The sequence below is a fragment of the Hipposideros armiger genome, unplaced genomic scaffold (genome assembly GCF_001890085.2).
Source record: "Hipposideros armiger isolate ML-2016 unplaced genomic scaffold, ASM189008v1 scaffold_146, whole genome shotgun sequence".
In the NCBI taxonomy this organism is placed as follows: Eukaryota; Metazoa; Chordata; class Mammalia; order Chiroptera; family Hipposideridae; genus Hipposideros; species Hipposideros armiger.
The window spans coordinates 694,398-714,801 of NW_017731496.1; the positions used below are offsets into that span (position 1 = coordinate 694,398).

At 34.6% G+C, this 20,404-nt stretch overlaps 2 protein-coding genes across 3 annotated transcripts in view; one reads left to right on the top strand and one right to left on the bottom strand.

Moving 5' to 3' along the window:
• Positions 1 to 20,404, bottom strand: part of LOC109387045 (uncharacterized) — a 63,250-nt gene that overhangs the window by 5,336 nt on the left and 37,510 nt on the right. Inside the window, exon 3 of the mRNA XM_019650732.1 lies at positions 26 to 346. Within this exon, the coding sequence (XP_019506277.1) occupies positions 26 to 346 (321 nt within the window). The remainder of the gene's footprint in view (positions 1 to 25; positions 347 to 20,404) is intronic.
• Positions 7 to 20,404, top strand: part of NIPBL (NIPBL cohesin loading factor) — a 191,280-nt gene continuing 170,882 nt past the window's right edge. For both annotated transcript variants that reach the window (XM_019650739.1, XM_019650740.1), the window contains exon 1: positions 7 to 338. The gene's annotated coding sequence lies outside the window, so the exon portion shown is untranslated. The remainder of the gene's footprint in view (positions 339 to 20,404) is intronic.

Below are 20,404 nucleotides of genomic sequence, written 5' to 3' on the forward strand. Positions count from 1 at the left end.
CCTCCCTCCGTCGGTACCGACTCACCCGACACCACCAAGCCGCAGGGAGGGACGCCCCCGCCGACTGGAGGATTGGTTCCCGGGCCGGCGGCGATGCCCCCCCGGTAGCTCGGGCCCCCGGCCGGGTGTTTGTGAGTGTTTCTATGTGGGAGAAGGAGGAGGAGGAGGAAGAAGCAGCAGCGATTTGTCTTCTCGGCTGGTCTCCCCCCGGCTCTACATGTTCCCCGCACTGAGGAGACGGAAGAGGAGCCGTAGCCACCCCCCCTCCCGGCCCGGATTATAGTCTCTCGCCACAGCGGCCTCGGCCTCCCCTTGGATTCAGACGCCGATTCGCCCAGGTAAATTCCTGCTCTTTATTTCGGCGGCGGCGGCGGCGGCGGCGGCGGCGGCGCCAGGTCCTCAGCGTCTCTCCTCCTCGCTCCCCTCCCCGCCGTTTCCTTAGCGGCCCCAGGTCTCCTCCACGGGCGAGTCTAGAGTTCGCTCCTCTCCGGTGGCAGCCGCCCTGGGTGGCGGTGGTTTTGTACCCTCTCCCGGCCGGCTGCGGTGGCGGGGACTGGGCTCCTGCCGGGCGGCCGGGGAGGCGTAGGCCCGGCGGAGAGTGCAGGCCGCGGGCCAGCGGAATCTACTTGAGCTCGGGGATTAGGAGAGCTCCGGGCTGAACGGAGCTACTGCTGGTCGGTGACAGGCCTCGCCCGGGAGAGGAGCCGTAGCTAGTGAGGAGGCGGAAACAATACAACTAACAGCAAATGTGCCCTGATCGTCCCCATATTTACAACTTTCCTGGTCCGGGAGTGGGGAACGTCCCAGTGAAACAAACAACCCCCCTTCTTCCCCCTGTGACCCCATGAAGGGAGGAAGTAGTTTCAGTTAGTGAGACAAATGTAAATACTCAGACACGGATCCAGTGGTAATTCTTTGCCTGTGTAAAACTTGTTTGGACGTTGGAAAGTTAATAAAGACTCGTTTTCTTTTTTTAAAGAATTAGACTGTCCACATAAATATTTAATACAGAAAACCATAGTGTGGTAGACACCGCATATCCCCCCCCCCAAAAGAGCTTTTATGTTGTTCTTTGACAGTGTGTGTTGCACATGGACTTTATAGTCAAAGATAAGTATAAAGTACTTGACAGGTTTACCCTGCCACTTTACATTTGTATGTGTTATATAAGAACAATTTTAAACGACTATACGTAAAATACTCGGGTACTTCCTGATCCAAACGTGTAGAAGCATAAAAGGGATTTTAAATGTCCTGAGAGTTGTGCTGAGATACAGGTAAAACCAATTGTCTTTAAAAGTATACAAATTAAGTTATGCTTAAAATCCCTGAGAGGTTAAAAAAATGTACAAGGTGCCATCCTTTCATGTCAGAGCAGATCTTCTTGAGGTCCCAGGATTGTCATTGGCTGTTTGTGCCCATGATGTTTGACTGTGTAATGAGAGAGGTGTCATTTTAATAGGTCAAATGTATCTGTAAATGCTGGAGAAAAATATCAGTTATATCATGAATTCTAGTTCATGTGTAAGTTAAGTGTTTAGAGCTTGTTTATGGAGGCGCTGGTAACTAGGTTGGTGTAAGGGAAAAACAACCAATTTAAAAGTGTTAAGCCATACAAATTGGATAGAAAAATAGATGTACCTGGGTTAGACTATTTTGATACTTTGTCTCATATTCGCTGAAGGGAAACTTTTCATTGGTTAAAATGAAGCAACACTGGTCAACAGAGTCCCTTGTTTTACTAGGGGGTGTTACATTGGTTCGAATTTTTTCTCATTAAATTATTATTGTCATTGTAGAATAAGTAACTTTTCTGAAGGTTATTTTTGAGTTTAGCACTCTGCTTAAAATAAATTGTTCCGCATTTACTGCAAACGTATAGAGAAATGTTAGAAAGAGTGAAGTTAATATAGCTGTCACGTACTAGGCATGTTTTTAATGCTATAAATCCGTGTAGTAGTCAGTAGCGTGTCCGTGATTTGTATTGGTCAGGGAGCAGTTTGAATTTTAAAAAGCCTGAAGCTCCTGCTGAGCCCCAATCCCGGCCTCCCTCCCTCCCACTAATCTCCCATTCCTGTCTTTGTGCTGCCTGCTCCTGTTAGACACTGTTTGCTGCAGGGCCTCAGGCCTACACTGGGTGGGGGGCATGAGAATGGGGGCCTACTGGGGGGAGAGAATACAGCAGGGAAAAACACTTCCCATCTTAAGCAGAGTGCGTGGTGTTTGGGGAGGCAGATCAAGACTTCAGTATAAATGTCTTTACAACTTTTATATAAATAAAATACAGAGACATGTCAAGAGATGGACGTATTTCTGTTAATGATCATGGAAAGAAGAGTTCTGCTTGCTTAGTTTTCATCAACAGGAGCAACTTTTAGAGTTTTATAGTTAAAGGGAGCTTTCTTACACAGATACTTGAATCTCTGTGTTAGGTAACTGTTTATATGACTGATTTGTGTGTGTGTGTGTGTGTGTGTGTGTGTGTGTGTGTGTGGCTTTGGAATTAAAGTGAATTTTTATCAGATCGTATTTTCCCAATTCTACATATTTAGCAATCTTTTAGTAATATAGGTTGTGTGATAGCTTTTATTAAGATAACGTATACATTTCTTCAAAGTAGATTTAAAATATATATATATTTTTTGGTTTGGTCCAGACTGATTAAATATGTTATGTTAAAAGGAGAGAACATTATAAAACTTGAATAAAACCTAAGCTTGAACTTTTAGTTTTTGATAGCTTAGTTGGAAGGAATAATTTGTGTTTCCCTAGAGGTTATGAATAGCCTGCTCTACCTCCCATGTATCGTTTAGGATAGTGACCAGTGACTACTCTTGTATTTCTATTATTATTATTATTATTATTATCTTTTAATTTAGTGAAAGGAGACAACCATAAGTGTTCTAGTAATCTTATAATGCTAGTTTTATTATTTAGAGAAATATTTTGTAATGTGCTTAAAGGAAATTTCAACATTATGGTTTATTGTTTCTCTTGAGTCTATAGTTACCAATAATTTATAAGAATTACTTGAAAAGAAATCAGTTTTAAGGTAAACAGTGAAAATCTAGTAAATCAAACTAAAGTTGGATTTTAAATACTTAATAATTGTTAGTGTTTTGAAAAGAGTGTATAGGATGCTTCCTTTTGAAAGCCATTCAACATTTGTTTACTAAAGTTATTTGAAAGCATTTTGAACCTCTGCTAAGGATCATTACTGTCCACCTTTAAGAAGAAAAAAGTTATGTTTGAAGAAAGAAAGACTGTGTATTTGAGAATCTCTTTGGGGAAGAAAATGAAAGTTTCAGTAGGGTAGTAAATGTAGTTTTGGTTTTCTGCATAGTAATCATTAATAAATTTCAAAACTATTATGAGCAAAGCTGTTCCAATTGAAACATGAAGTTTATTTGGAACTGGACTACCCAGCTCAAACATGTATTTTCTAAGGCTTCCTAAACTATTTCATGTTTAATTTTTTGCTACAAATCCATCATCAAACTGCTATACTGGAAACATTTGAACCTGTCTGTAGTATATTTTGACGTACTCTATTGTGGTACTTTTACTCTCTTAAAATAAGATGTAAAAATTAATGCAAGAGTAAATAAAAACTCAAGAGTTTGAGTTTTATATAGTTTCATTTAACTTTCCCCATCCCATTGCTTATTAGGAAAAGTATAATTGTAAGTAATTCTGAAATTTTAAATGTAAGATTTCAGCTTTATATGAAGTGATTGGTAAGACTGAGGTAAATAAAAATTTCTTTTAGAGAAATGTAACTTCAATTCTGTTTATCACATTTATTTGCCATAAAATGAATAGGAAATTACTGACTTGGAGCTTTATAGAAGTCTGGTAATTAACTGTTTACTTGAAGGTGTTTATTTTAATATCCTGAGCATACTAAGTTGGCTTTGGTAGTAATTTATGGTCTTATATATAGCCTTTGAAAATCATTTAATAAATATACTTTTTAAGCAGAGTTATCTCTATTTTTAGCAATTGTCATTTATCATTATTCTTTTTTTTTAAATTGGTTCTTTTTCAAGGTGACCCGAGGTCATTTATAAATACTCTCATTTCACTGTGAGAGAAGTGAACAGCATGATTTCCATTTTTTGATGAAAAACTTGACACTCAGAGGCCACGTGATTGGTGTAGATTCATGTAGTGAGTCAGTGGGAGAAAAAGGGATTCCCTGACTCTTACTAGTTTTTTTTATTAGATTATGTTGCTTTAAGAAATGTCTGCGCTCTGGTCATGGAGCTATGTATTGCTCAGTGCTGACACTGATACCATTTGTAACTTTTTCAATTATCTGAGTCCAAGGTGCTTTTTCCCTCTTCTTTTAGAGACATGATGACTGTCTCTTAGTTGTATTTCCCTGGTATGAAACTAGTACTTTTACATTAGAAATCCTGACGGGGGGCAGGGTGTGTGTGTGTGTGTGTGTGTGTGTGTGTGTGTAGTGTTTGAAGGACTGAGTTTATTTACATATGTCGCTCCTAATAAATGTAAGTGAATTAACTGTATCTCTAGTAAACAATACATAATGACTCCTGCAAGTTTTATTTTTATACTAGTTTTTAAAAAATGACTAGAGTGGAATTTTAGTGTTTCTAGTTGATTTAAAAGCAGTTTTAAGCGCCATGTCTGTTTAAGGCCATCCTTGTAATTTTAAAGGGTATTTTATGTGCTCAGAATTTTTGTTCAAGTAAGTCAAGTAATACAATTATTTTAGATATTTATCTTGTAGTATATATCATTTTGTTTGGTGTAAATCTGGAGTCAGTTTTAATGAATTCAGAATTATGTTTTAAGGCATATTTCTTTCTATTCCCAAAGTGATATTATTAAGAGAGATTATTTTTTTTTATATAGTATTGCCAGTTAGATAAGATTTTGAGGGCTTATTATTTGTCAGGAGTAGTGTTAAATATATCCCCCATAATATTATCTCATTTAATTCTCCTTTAGCTCACAATATAGAAACAGTTATCATCCACAGTTTATAGATGAAGAAACTGTGGCTGGTAAGGTTAGAAAATTGCTCATTGTCTTATAATTAGTAAATGATCAATCTGATTTATATTTGTTTTTAAGGATTTAGGGTTCCACATTTCTAGTTTAGTAAAATCTTAATATTATCCTTTGATTGCTCAGCTGATTGAATACTTTCAAGTCATGTAGTCAGGGAAATTGTTTACTTCAGGCAAATAACCAAAATAGAATTCAGACTATGTCATAATATATATATATATATCTCCTATGTGTGTATGTATGTTATATATATGTTATATATATATACTATATATATACCCTGTGTGTGTGTGTGTATATATACGTGTGTGTGTATATATATATATATATATATATACACACACACACATAGGATGTATATATAAAGATTTGAAATTATCAGATCTTTACTATCTCATATTTTAAATTTGAGTTAAGCAATCTGACTTTTTAAAGGTTTTTTTTTATATTGAATTGAAATTGTCAAAGCATCTGTTTTTAGAAAGGGAAAATTCATCTTTAGAGAGGGATTTCATTCAGATAGATGTTTATGACCAATTGTAGTAGGGTAGATGAATCTGTACATTAGTGTGACTGGTAATTTTTTTAAATTCACTATTTATATAGCTAAAGAATGTTGATCCTTTCAAAGTCAACCAACTTAGGAAGTTGTACACTTATTCCAGAGCTGTTGCTATTACATACAGCCTTATGAGTCCTTTAGCAAATACCTTTAGAGCCTTTGAAATAGTCATTTTCTTGTCTTTAATGATAAATCTTTATATTCAGAGGTGAATTTGAGTTTTAGAGAGAATAAAAAGTAATTTAGACTTTAGGCAAACTAAAATTTAATAAGATCTTTTTTGTGTCAGGCTCTGTATTGAGGTCTTTACATTTGTTATATGTAATGTTATTGAGTGATTTCCATGTGCCAGAAACTGTGCCAGGGGCTTTCTTTATATGGATTGTCTCAGCTCTTCAAGGTATAGTATGAGTTTGGTTGTATTTATTAATCTGAGACATTTGAGAAAATTGAGGTATTGAATGATTAAGCAACTAGCCCAAGGTCACACAGCTAAATGGAAGAAAGTAGAGAAAGGACTCCAGAGTTGATGTTTTACCACATCAAGTTTACTACAATGTGTATTGTGATTTGAACCACCCAACTACCCAGTAAGGTTAGTGAGTGTTCTCGTTTTACAGATTAGGAAATTGAGGCTCATTATGCTTAAGAAACTTGCCCAGGGTGGCAAAACTAGCAAGTGTTCGAGATAAGATTCCAACTCAAATATTTCTGATTCTAAAACTTTTGTTCTTTCTATCCTATCACTCTGCCTCTTTAAGATTTTTATGACATTTTTTATAAAAAGTGTGGGCTTGGTTATAGAGTAGTGAGACTGTTTTTTCTTGTTTGGCTTATAAGGAGATCCTGAAGATAATTTAAAAAGGAATTCTAAAATGTTTTGGTCAATTATAGCTGATACATTATTTGATTACAGTCTTTTTAAAAATCATCTCGTTACTTTACACCATATATAATATGCAAAACGTTTGTATGTATTACATGCATTTAAATAGGATATTGATTTTTAAATATATGCATGATATATCTGTGGAATAGATAGCTTTTGAAAATGTGGAAAAGCCACTTTATTTTAATAATATTGTGATTCTTGAATTGTTTTTTATAAAAATGTTCAACATTAAAAAAATATTTCCCTAATGCTCAAGAGTGCGAGCTCTGAGCAACAGGACTGCCGGTTCGATTCCCGACCTGAGCTGAGCTGCCAACAGGTGGCAGGATGGCTCAGCTAACAACAACAAAAAAAAATTCCCCCAACACATTAAACTTTCAAACATAATTTATGTAGGTAAATTGTTTTTCCATTTTACATGTGTGTAACATATCATTTAACATGAATATACCAAACTCTTAAGGTTTTTTGTTGTATATATTTGCCCTTTGACAAAAAGAAACATTTTCAGTATGCAAAAACATGGGATTAATAACATTAATTTATTTAATAATTTTTAAAAATATACATCTGAGAAATTCAGAAGCTGTGACATAAATTTGGATTTCTTTTTGTTAGAGTTAACATATTTGGGTCACTTATACTTCTCAATTTTTCAGTTTTGTGCCAATGAAATGTATCAATGAAATGAATCTTGTTTTATATGAGTACTGTTTTTAAAAAATAGTTGTTCTGGATACCTTAAAGACTAACAATGCTAGAAACTAATGAATTATTAAAACTCAAACAATAGTTTACTCTGAAAATATTAATCTTTATGACTATACTTTAATTTTTTTGTTTGCAAAACAAAAATGTCCTTGAAATTAATCCTAGCAAGGAAATACATCACTGAGTTCTCAGCACTGCTACTTGGTAACCCTTTCAGGATTTAAAGCCTCTTTTAGTTGTCTTTATCTGACAGGATTGCCAGTTTTCACCTAAAGATATTAATCATCTGAGTACAGGCTATATGTAATTTAGTTTTTCCATGGAATGACCAAGTGGAAATTTTACATGGGTGTAAATTGGACTTAACTCCCCCTTTTTTATAATTCTATTCTTTAAAAATTGATGCACATGACATAATGTTTTTTCCCTCATAGTTCTGCCTATGCCTCACAAAAAAAAACTCCAAGGTTGAAAGTTGAAATGTAATGGCCTAAAAGCTACTGTTACCATTCTTTCCACTTTGAGAAAAAAATTAAGAATCCAGTATTTATGCCATAACCTACCTTGAGGTTACCTTGAAAGACATATATGACATATGCTTTGTATTTAACTCTACTAATCTTTTCACTCTTTTCTCTTTCCCTTTTCATATGTATCTCTTCCTTTCTCTGTCACTGTCCATCCAATATCCTAAGCAAATTTTTACATAGCATGGTGAATATAGGTGTTGTGGTTAATGTGGATGGTTCTGTAATGTATTACAGTTGACCATCAAAAAACACAGGTTTGGACTGTGCAGACCTACTTATATATAGATTTTTTTTTCAATAAATCCTACTTTCTTTGATGAAACCTAGAGCAGTTTGAAAGGGCTCAAATTCTGAGATCTTAAGTTCAAAATGTTGCTTGTGAATAAGCATTGCCATTAACTTAAATTGTACATTTGTGTGGCATTCCTGCTTTCTTCTGTAGACGTGTTACTTCTCAAAATGTTGAGTCAAGCACCAGAAATTTTTTTAAGGAGCAAAAGAGAAAGCATGCCCGTTTTTTGGTGCAAGTTTCCCTGGTCATTCCATTTCATAGCATTTGTCAGTGTATGACTTATATCTCTTGATAAAAAAGTTTGTGTGTCTGTTAAGTCTGTCAGCCATACTAAACCACCAACTCTGTGAGGGCAAGGAAATCTGTGATTTTCATCTTTATGCCTGTAACACCACTGCAGTGCTTGACCTGTGTTGTTAGGTGTTCAGTGCATTTTTGTTGAACTGATAAATTAGAATTGAGCTATATGATATTTCTTAAAGTTACATTTCTAAACCTAGGATTAGTGAGTGGCAAGTATATTTTTCTGTTAATTTCAAAATATCATTTTCTTGGCTATAGGTTATGCCCTTGAGGTTTCTTTTTAGGAAAGAACATTTTATTAACATACATCCCTAACAATACCATAACTTGTCTATAAAACCAAATCAAAGAAAAGTTTATAACAGAGTTCCTTCTTTAGCTGTTGGTGAGGATTGTAAAGTATTAGGAAGGGTTTTTTGTTTTGGTCCCTTGGGTGATATAGAATTGAGAATAAGATACTGGGGTTTATTGCAAGAGGGAAGTTATCTACTTTCTTGTTTTAAGCTTAAGATTGATTTATTATAGTTTTATTGTGTTTGTTAATTTCAGTATTATGTATAATAACAATCTAGGTAAGTTAATTGTAATGAGAAATGCATTATAGCACATTAAAAATGCTATTCAACCAAAATAGTGATATGATTACTTAAATTTATTTTAAGTAAGACTTATTGAGGTATAATTTATACAGTAAAATTCAGTTTTTGGTTTACAGTTTGATGAGTTTTGACAAATATATATAGCCTTGTAACCACCACCACGATCAAGACATACAATGTTTGCATCATCCCAGAAAGTTCCCTTATGTCCTTTTGTAATCAGCTTCTTACACCTATTCCAGCCCCTGGCAACCAGATATAATTTCTGGCCTAGTAGTATTTTCTTGAAAGTCATATAAATGGAATCATACAGTATATAGGCTTCTGTGTTGGGTTTCTTTCACTTAGAACAAAGCTTTTGAGGTTCATCCACGTTGTTACATATATTAATGGTTTGTTTATGTCTGAATTTCGAAATTGAATTTAATATGCTATTTAACTGTAGTACTACTCTGTCAAAAATACTTTGAACAGCTTTAGGTATTTCTCTCAGATCTTGTACCTGCTTTATTTTTGGTCATAATTTTACTTGCCCATTTTTACCCCTTCAAAAATCTTGTAATTGACATTATTAAGTGGCATTTATTCATATTAATTCTGTTAGGTTAGATGCTCTATCTACAAAGCAGGTAAACTAGACAATGCCCTCTTTTTCATCATAATTAAAATAGGTATCATCATGTATTTTTTAACATATAGCACATAGAAACTGAAACAAGAAATGAGGGATTGTACAATAATAACTCAGGAAAATTGTGTTTACATTTTGCTTTAAGTTTAATGTTTGTTGTTTACACTTATTGGACATAGAATATAGTCATTGCCTCTCTTCTAATGCATAAAGTTAGAGAAGCAGTGCTTCTCTAAGCAGGTTGGGGCAGATGAGAAAAGGGCCATTTTATGGTGGTTATATTTGACCACACCCTTCCCCCCCCACACACAACACTCCCTTTTGAAACAGCTTTCTCCCTTGGGTTCAGGGATATCAGTCTCTTTTTGTTCTTCCTCTATGCATTTACCTTCTCATTTTTATAGACTCTTGCTAGTTCTTCCTCCTTTGCCCACCCCTTAAATATTCATATTCCCAAGGTGGTTTTTCCACCTTGGTTCTGTCCTGTCTTCCTATTGATCTCATCTATTCACATCACTTTTTACATGGTTACTCTCTGTATGCTGATGACACTCAAATCTATCTCCAGAATATATTTCTCTTCTGAGACAGATCCAGCTGTCTGCCAAGCACCTCCTGACGTCCCATAAATACTACAAATTCAAAAGTATATAAAACTGAACTTGTCCTTCATTTCTTCCCTACTGTTACCCCTTTTTCACCCCAAATTTACATCTATGTGAAGTAGGTTAATGTTTCCACCATCAGCTCAGTTGCCTAAAGTAGAAATTTGGTTATAATGTTTGACTCTTTTCCTTTACCTCCAATCCGTTTGTTCACCCAATTCCGACATTCATAACACCTCCTTGAATATCACTGAATCCATCCCTCCTCTACTGTTTTGATTCTGAGAGTGGGCATGTACAAACAGTTTGTCAGATGAAATAATTTTTAGCATTTTCAGAAAGATTTAGAGGTAATTGTGAAAGATGTATTTAGTGTTAGGATATTTTTTGCTCATATACTTGGGCTCTGGAATTTAAAATTAAAGTATAATCTTCAGTAACATTCATGCTTTATAGCCTAAATGCGACTGTCTTCTGTATACATTTCCTTTATATCTAAAAATTTAGGGCTTTGACTTGCTGTTCATTCTATCAACAAGAACAGTATGAATTCAGCTTTTATCTTTCCATACCTTTTAGAGTACTACGTTTCATAGATATGTACCTTCATTTCAATACCGTGTGTTTACGTGTTCAGGAGCAGAGTCTGAGTTGAGAGGAAAATGGGAATTTAGGAGGGGAAAGGTAAAGGAAGGGCTTTTTAATTGACTGGAAACAAATTTGCTTCAGTAACTTTCACTTTTCTTGCAGATAATAGACAAAGAAACAAATGTAGTGGAATATGATACCATTCAGTTGCTAGGCATGTACCAGAGGTGCCAAAAAAATGTATACACATGACTTGTATTCATCTTTTGTTATCAGTATATATTGAGTATTACAACTTAAATAGGTTTTTTCCTTTCTTAAAATGTGTATACATTTCTTTGGCACCCTCTGTATGTGCTTTTAACGGCAAAAGTCAGTATGATATGTATTACTTGTCAGTTTGAAGGTTATTGCTCATGGCTTTGTATAACCTTACAATGTTTCTCCCGTAGAATAAGAAGCTACCTCCTTCACTCCCCAGTTTGAACAAAAGGGACTGTTTAGAGTTATTGTTTTAAATAACTTGAATGTCTCTTTTGTGAAGAGCATCTTAAAATGTGATGCTATCTTGAAAAACAAAGTAAACATTTTCTTCACTGTATCTGGAGTTTATAACTAAAGAAATAATAGGTGCTGTATTTTGCTCTAGTGCAAATTACCATGTTTTTTGAGAAAATGGGACCAATTCAGAGGCAGTTTACAAAGGCTGATGGAGAACCCGGTCTGGTTACTGAGTCTCTATGGTGATTTTCACATAGTAGCACTCAACAAACAATTGTTGAATAAATGAATTTGAATTGTATTTCAGTTTTGGGATATAGGACTAATTGGAGTGACGGAAAATGGGTGGGTCTTGCTAACTATTGGGCAGGTTTGATAGAAGAAAACACAAAGCCCAGAAAAAGTAGGACAGCATTTAAAATAAAGAAGTGGTGTAATTTAGTTAATTACTTGTATTTGGACTGTTAGGTTTGCTTAACTGAATAAGAGAAAGATCTCTATACAGAAGTGTTTTGAATTTTTTCTACTCTTTTATTCCCACTCCAGCTCTGCTTCTGATTTCAGGTATTACCTCTGGGCTTCCATTCACTGCTAAAAGACTTCTCTTTTTTTTTTTAATTATAGAATGTGGAAAATAGGAAAAATATCTATAATCTCATTTATGTTTTTCCTACTAGGTTTTTAATAAAAATATTTTTAATTGTTTTATTTTTCAGTTAGAGTTGACATACAATATTATATTCGTTTCAGGTGTACAACATAGTTATTAAACATATATATAAATTACAAGGTTGATCACCATAAATCTATCCATCTGATACCATACATAGTTACTATAATATTATTGACGATATTCATTATGCTATACCTTAACATCACCACAACTATTTTGTAACTACCAATTTATACTTCTTAATCCCGTCCGTCCCTCTTTTCACCCACCCCATGCCCCTCCCAGCCGGCAACCATCAAAATGTTCTCTGTATCTATGAGTTTGTTTCTGTTTGTTTGTTTATTCTTTAGATTCCACAGTAAGTGAAATCATATGGCATTTGGCTTCCTCTGTCTGACTTATTCACTCAGCACAATACCCTCCAGGCCAAAGTGCCATTTGTATACATTTTTTTGGAACCCCTGGTATTTGAAATATGAAACATCTAGTGTGTTGTGGACATGGCTGTAATCTCATATTCAGTCTCTTGTTCATCAGACATTGAGTGTTTCCTGTGTTTCAGGAACTATAAGACATTAGAGATGGCTAGTAAAAGACTGGCCTTGTCTTCAAGGATCTTATAGTCTAATACAGACATGATAAACAAAGATTATGTTACATTATCAAGATTAACAAAGCAGGTACAGTAGGAGCACCTAGGGGGGGATCACCTGATTTAGACTAGGGATAGTATGTAAACTAAGTTTGGAAGGCCATTAATTAGACTTAGGAGCCTGGGGCAACAGTTTGATATTGGAAAGTGCAGATGCTTAAATTATTGGAACATAGGGCTGGAAAAGGAGTGTACCGAAAAATTTTTTTTTTGGCAGCAATATAGAGATTAGATAATAGACAGAAGGAAGGAGACTAGGGAGACCATTTAGGAATTGATGATGTCCTCAAGACAGTGTGCATGTGGAGGAGAAAGCCCATAACAAATATTAAGGAATTAGCCTGGATACAGTTTGGTGTTTGTATGTAGGTAGATTGGATAATGAAGAATAAAAAGAGTCAAGGATGCCTCTTTGATTCTCAGGTTTCATATTTGTGGGCCTTGGAGTATAGAAGTTCCATTCATTAAGATTAGGACTATAGGAGGGGAAGGTTATAAGAATTGGAAAGTGGGGATGTGGAGGAAGGAGGGAGATTATACTACAGTTTTAGGCATGTCAAGTTTAACCGACCTTTGGGACATCCAGGTGCACGGTGGATATAGGAGTTTAAATACTTCAGGTTCTTGGAGCGCAGAAGACATTAGGCTTTTCTTTGGCAAAGAACATAATTATGAATTGGTCTGTTGGAGGATTATTTTCATGAGGAAGACATTTCTAAATCTATGCAGACTTTTAAAAAGGATATATAAAATTTAACTTTAAAACCATGTTGAAATCCTAGGATTCCTTTATTACCTCAACTGAGAATGTCCAAGATATTATTCAATTTATTATTATAGTTCTGGTATAGATATACAAATTAGAATTAGCACATAGCTTTTAAAGGCAACATAAGTTAAATGACTTTTGGCTGCCTATGAATAAGAATACAGCCTACTGAACACTGTTAATGCTATTCCCATCTTGGGTGGAATGGATATTGAAAAATTTAGTGGCTCGATCAAATACTGATAGTTATTTGCAAGTTACTGTCAAGACTGACCTGGAAGATCTCTCCAGACAGTATTAAATCAGGGTTAAAGGTATGATGGTAGATACGTTGAGTTTAAAAAAAAAAAATCTTACTTGGTTTAAATTACCAGAAGATAATAATACCATTTTTTTCTTGAGGCTTTATTTTCCAGTGTATTGACAATATTACTGTGAACTTACAATAACAAAATGAATGTTCTTGTTTTTGCTGTAAAGGTTCTTCTTTGGGCCTTCCCAGTGTTTATCTAGCTTAATCTAAAGACTGTTGCTTTAGTTAGTTTTATATTAAATCCATAAACATAATGAGATCTTTTAGTGAGAACTATGTTACTTTTAGGGGATTATCTTTACAAATATAAATAAAGGTCTACTTTTAGAATAAATTAAAAATGGCATTAGTTTTTCAAAAGTATCATGTGCAAATAACTATAAAGGAACCAACTGATTTATCAAAAATAATGGATCAGGTATCATAATGTCAAAATGAAAAGTAGTGCTTTCCTAGGATCAACGTACATCTAAGCAAATGTACGTTTTTTGTTTAGCTTTTTTGATTAAAGTCACATCATAATCACCTAGGGAATTTTTTCAAATTATAATCCTTTTCTGGAGATATAAGTTTGTAAGTTTATACTTTAGCTAGATTTTTAGGCTTTTAAAACATTCCACAAGAGTTAATTGAATGACTATTATGTGCTCAGCAATGAATTCTAGGCATTCAATGCTAGCAGTTTTTTTCAACCTTCCTCTCAAATTTTACATGACTGCCTAAAAGATCCCCCCCCCCTTTTTTTTTTTAATTCCATGAAAACATCATCTGTGAAGCACAAAGGAGCAAGGATCCACGGTGAGCAGACTTATTAGTAAATTAGAATTAAAAATAGAGATAGACTATAGAGACATGTTGAGTTCTGAAGAATGGAGGGTAGTTGCTGGATACCAGAGAGGACTCTAGTAGAATTGAGGAAAACAAGTTAGAGTAGCAGATATTATAAGTGAATTTGGCTAAAAAATTGGTTATAAAATGGAAGTAAAAATAGTCAAAAACAAATTAGCAACAATACTTAGAATAAAATAAAAAATTATGAGCTGACTGATCTGTTCGTAAGGGTGAGTTATGTTTAAAAAGTTTACTCAAAAGTCACATTGCATTATCTTGTTTATGTTGGATACACACTGCTTAATAATATGTAAAATGCTTAGAAGTATGCTTTACACTTAGAATAAGTTCTCAGCAAATACTTATTTTTATTAATTGACAGCTACCTTTCTAGTTGTGATTTGATGAAAAAATATCCTTGTCAACTGTATTCTAAGTGAAAATCTTCTAATTTGTGACATTTATAATGAATTATTACAAAGGAAGATATTTTATAAGTAAATAAAAAGTAATCAAATCAGGTTTATCTGTTATTGAAATATAAGTTTATCTGTTATTGAAATATAAGTACTTTTTCATAATGGAACTTGACTATATACCCCAGATCAAATGAAGTATCCCAAATAATAACTCTATACAAGAAGCTTGATTTAACTCATTTCTAAATATCTAGTTAATTATGCCCCCAAAAGTATTGTACTGTACTGTTATGTATGACAGTATACATATATACAATATACAAAATATATCTGCTATGTTTTGATATAACTCATTTTGTATTTTACTGCTTCATGCTTTTTAACCAAAACCTTTACTTCCTTTTTTCTTCATCTATCCAGATCATACCTTCTTTCTGTCAATATTTTATGTGTTTTTTGGTGGTGATGGAGGGAAGGTTAGCATATCAGAATCATCTGGCATGTTTTATTTTTAAAAGTTTATAAAACTTTCCCCCTTTGTTCCTGCCCCAATTCATGTGATCTCATTCTCATTTAATACATACCTGGTGTGCAGGAGTTAGTTGTATAAATTATATGTCACATTTTCTTATTTTATATCAAGCTATATTTTATTTTGTTTCATTTTCACATTATTTCACATGTATTATCTTCCCAAATCAGATTATAAATTTGAGGGCAAGATCTACCTGTGGTACCTGGTAAAGCGTCTTGCCTGGAGCAGGGTCTTAGCAAGTGTTTGCTGATAATTTATGTGGCTCCTCTGAACTAGTTTGAAAAGGTTTGAAAAATACCTCACATTTTCACAAACCATAAAATTCACTTTTGAAGTGTACAGTAATAAAATTCAATGGTTTGTAGTGTACTCACAAAGTTGTGCAACCATCATTACTATCTAGTTCAGAGCATTTTCATCACCCCAGGAAGGAACGCCATTCCCATTAGCCATCACTCCCCACTCTTCCCTCCTCCCAGCCCTTAGCAGCCACTAAGCTACCTTGTGTTGCTATGGATTTTTTAAAAATCATAAGTAGAATGATACAATGTGGTTTTTTGTATCTGGCTTCTTTCACTTGCTCATCCATATCATAGCATGTATCAGTACTTCATTCCTTTTTATGGCTAAATAATATTCCATGATATGGATATACTTCATTGCACCTAACATTGTCAGTTAGTGGACATTTGGTTTGTTTTCACCTTTTGGCTATTATAAATAATGCTGCTGTAAACATTTGTGTACAGGTTTCTGTGTGGGCATATGTTTTCAGTTCCTCTGGGTAGACACATTGGAGTGAAATTTTTAGGTCATGTGTTTATGTCTAACTCTTTGAGTAACTGCCGGATTGTTTACAAAGAAGCTACATGATTTTTACGTTTCCATGAACAATGTTTGAGGTTTATAGTTTCTCCATAACCTCGCCAATACTTGTCAACAGAGTGTAGCCATTCTAATAGGTGTGCAGTGTCTCATTGTGGCTTTGATTTGCATTTCCCTAATGACTAATGATAGGGAGCATCTTTCCACATGCTTATTACTCATTTATATATCTTTGGAGAAATGTTTATGCTAATCTTTCACCCATTTTTTAAAGTGGATTTTTATTCTTAAATTGTAAATTTTTAATATACTCTAAATACAAGTCCCTTATCAGATACATGATTTGCAAATATTTTTTTCTCCCATTGTGTGAGTTTTTCACTGTCTTGATTGTGTCCTTTGAGGTACAAAAGCTTTTCATTTTGATGTCTGATTTATAAATTTTTTTCTTGGGTTGCTTGTGCTTTTGTCATGTTTAAGAAACCATTGCCTAATCTGAGGCCATGAAGATTTACACTTATGTTTAGTTTTAGCTTTTACATTTAAACCTCTGATCTATTTCAGGTTAATTTTTTTTTTTTTAAGATTTTTATTGGGGAATTGGGAGGATGGGAACAGCGGTGGGGAATTGGAAGGGGAACAGACAAGTTGCTGTTGTTTTGTTCTTCAGTCTAGTTGTGGAGGACGTTGCTTCACTGGCCCAATTTGGCACCAATTTGGCATCATTGCGCTCTTCCCGGGTTAGGCAGATCAGTTGCCGGCTTCTGGACGGCCGCTCACTGCAGCTGCTGGCCGCTCATGCTGGCTGCTGGCTACATAACGGTAGCCCATAGCAACCCACTGCCAAGGGGCTGCAGCCTACGCCGTCGCCGGCGACTCACGGCAGCCCAGCTCCAGGTTGAGCTGTTGTTCAGCATCTTAGCTGTGGAGGGCAGTGTCACTGGCCCTCATATGTGGGATCCGAACCAGGGCCCTCTGGCTTCCCAAGCCAGTTCTTAACCATCGCGCCACTCGGCCGGCCCCTCAGGTTAATTTTTTGCATATGATTTGAGGTAGGGATTCAGCTTCATTCTTCTACATGTGACAATCCAGCCATGCCATCACCATTTGTTGAAAAGACTATTTATTATTTTCTCATTGAATGCTCTTGGCACCCTTGTTAAAAGTCAATTGAATGTAAATATAAGTTTATTTCTGGACTCTGAATTTTATTCCATTGATCCATGTGCCTGACCTTATGCCAGTACCACACTGTCTTAATTACTGCAACTTTGTAGTAAGGTTTGAAAATGGGAAATGTGAATCCTCCAAGTTTTTGTTTTTTGTTTTCTTTTTTCTTTTTCAAGATTGTCTTGGTGTTCTGGATCGCTTGCATTTTCATGTGAATTTTAGGATCAGCTTGCTCATCTCTGCAAAATAGGCAGCTATAATTTTGATAGGGATTATGTTGAATCTATAGATTAGTTTGGGGAATATTGCCATCTTAACAATATTAAGTCTTCCAATCCATGACCATGGAATACCTTTTCATTTTTTAAGGGCTTAATTTCTTTCACTGAAAATATGTTATAGCTTTCAATGTACAGTACAGGTGTTACATTTCATTTGTTAAATTTGTTCCTAAGCATTTTGTAATGCTATTGTAAATAGAATTGTTTTCTTAATTTCATTTTCAGATTGTCCATTGCTAGTAAATGGAAATACACTTGATTTTTATATATTGTTCTGTGTCCCTGCAACCTTGCTGACCTACTTTGTTAGTTCTAATTCATACTGTTTTTCCAAGTGACAGTTTATGTTTGTTCTTCAATATGGTTCATTCTGCCCTTCTCCAGCCTTCCAAATACTACATGCCAACTGTAGTTACAAGATAGAATTATTCCTATTTGTCTAGTCCTTTATGACTTGAAGAAACTTGTGCACGTATGAAAAGTAAGTTTAGACAGCTCAGAAGAAAAGTTGTGGCCACATTATGTCAAAATTTCCATTTAGTGCTATCTGGCTGTAGGATTAAAATTGCGGAATTATTATTTAGTGCATAAAACAATGTGCTTTACCTGTAGTAACAGCCATCTCAAATGTTTGTTGCAGGAATAAATAAATGCTTATTTTAGCAGTGTGGATATATGGATTCAAAATAAATTCTGTTGGTCAGTGATTTCTAAAGTCTTCATTTTCCACTAGTCAGTAAGTGATTTTCAGTAGCCCATCTGGAAAGCTAGAGTTGGTGGAGGGAGGGATAATGACTAGGCAAGGAAGGTAAGAGGGAATTAAGAAAAGAGGGAAGAGAGGCAAGGAAGCAAAATTGATAAATTGCATTTTGTTAATACAGACAACATTATAACTTAAATAGATATATCTGCTGATTAGGAACAAGAGGAAACAGTGATAGTGGATTATTATTCCTCAAGTTCAAACTTCTGTTTTTTAATTTGAGTCAGAATTGAACCTAAAATTGAAACAGCTTCCACTAGCAATTAAGAAAATGAAGAGGTATACTCTAGTTAGTTTATGATGTGTTCTATTGATCATCAAGGATTAAATGAGTGCAAAAGTGCCCTAAAAATGTGCTTATTTAATAATTTTTCGCTTCCGTTCTCATTAATGTTGTTCTTACCACTAACCTTCAGGTATTATGAAAGATATAAAGATGGGTAGGTTAGTACTTCCTGCCCACCCTTTTTAAAAACAAACATTTATCAAAAGCTTTCTATATGATATCCTATTTCATACTCAAAGAAAAACCTCATAGGGTAGATATTATTTCCATTTCATAGGTGAGGAAATAAAGCTTAGGAAGTCAAGGTTACACAGCTTGAAAAAGGAAGAAGGAGAATATGAACCCAAGTTTTTCTGATTCTAAAACCTGGTCATGAACTCTTAATTTTAATTGCTATACTAATATTGCTTCTCCATTTCCTTTGGGAAGCTTACACTAGGTTGATAATATTATACGTAATACTCCTTGGATCCTTAAACTATAAATAACTATTAAATAAGATTTAAAGCAGAATTTTTAAATTGAATTTTTATTTTCCTTTAGAAAAATCTCAAGTCTTTACTTGTAAAAATCACATAAAGTATTAGCCTATTCTTTCAATGTTGTTGCATTACCCATTTGTTGTGGTTTGAAAATTTCCTTAGTGTCCTCACTTTTGAAAGTTGCCTCTTGAAACTCAGAGTCAGGCTTTGGGTCCAGAAGCTAATAGAGAAAGTAAAAGAGAAAGTCCTGGGGAGAGTTCCTTGGATAATTTTAGGACCGGAAGTTATAGCTTAAAGAAAGGGTGGATAAAAGTGGAGAAGAGTAAAATAACTCTTAAATTGTTTTCTCTGTGCTGAAGACTTCTGCTTTACTTTAGATCTTACCAGCATAAAAAATGATTGCTTATAGGTAGTTAAAAATTATTATGTATTGTATTTCTTTTTGTTTGAGCCACTGTGGAAGTTTTATATCGTTTGCTTTTTTTTCCATATTATACCTTTTGGGTACAATAAGGTAATCTCTCATTCAGTGAAAACCTTTGTATCGAGTTTGGTGTATTGAGTTTTGAGCAGTAGGATTTCATAGAAAGAAGTTTAGATTAAAGAAATCATCCAATACTTTGGATGGTGTTGTGCCCTTTTAAAAATAAATTTTTAAATAGGTTTAAGATAACTGATAATGGACTACTTCCAAAGGATTACTTCCTACATCTTGGGTCAGAGACATGTTTGTCTCCTGACTTTGTGAACTCTTTTCAGTTTTAAGCTTGAGTTTCCTATGATGATTTGTTTATTTTTTCATTTTAGGATGCCTCTTTCTTCCTTTCATCTTCATCAGTAACTTCAAGTCTCTATCTTCATGCCCTTCAGAACATCCCTTCCAGTGTATCAGCTTCTTATTTTTTATTATTTTTTATAGTATTTTAGACCCAAAGTGAATCAATTAAGGTTCTGCCTGAGTTATTGAATATTGATTTCTTAAGTACTCATACACACAATCCTAGATTGTGTCATCAGGGACTTTGTCTGCTGATAGATCAGGTATAGTTTTCAGTACTCTTTTGGGGGGTACTATGACAGACTAGTGCCTTAATGCCTTAGTTGATGATAATATTATCACTTCTTATACTTTGTTTATAGAATCTAGAAGG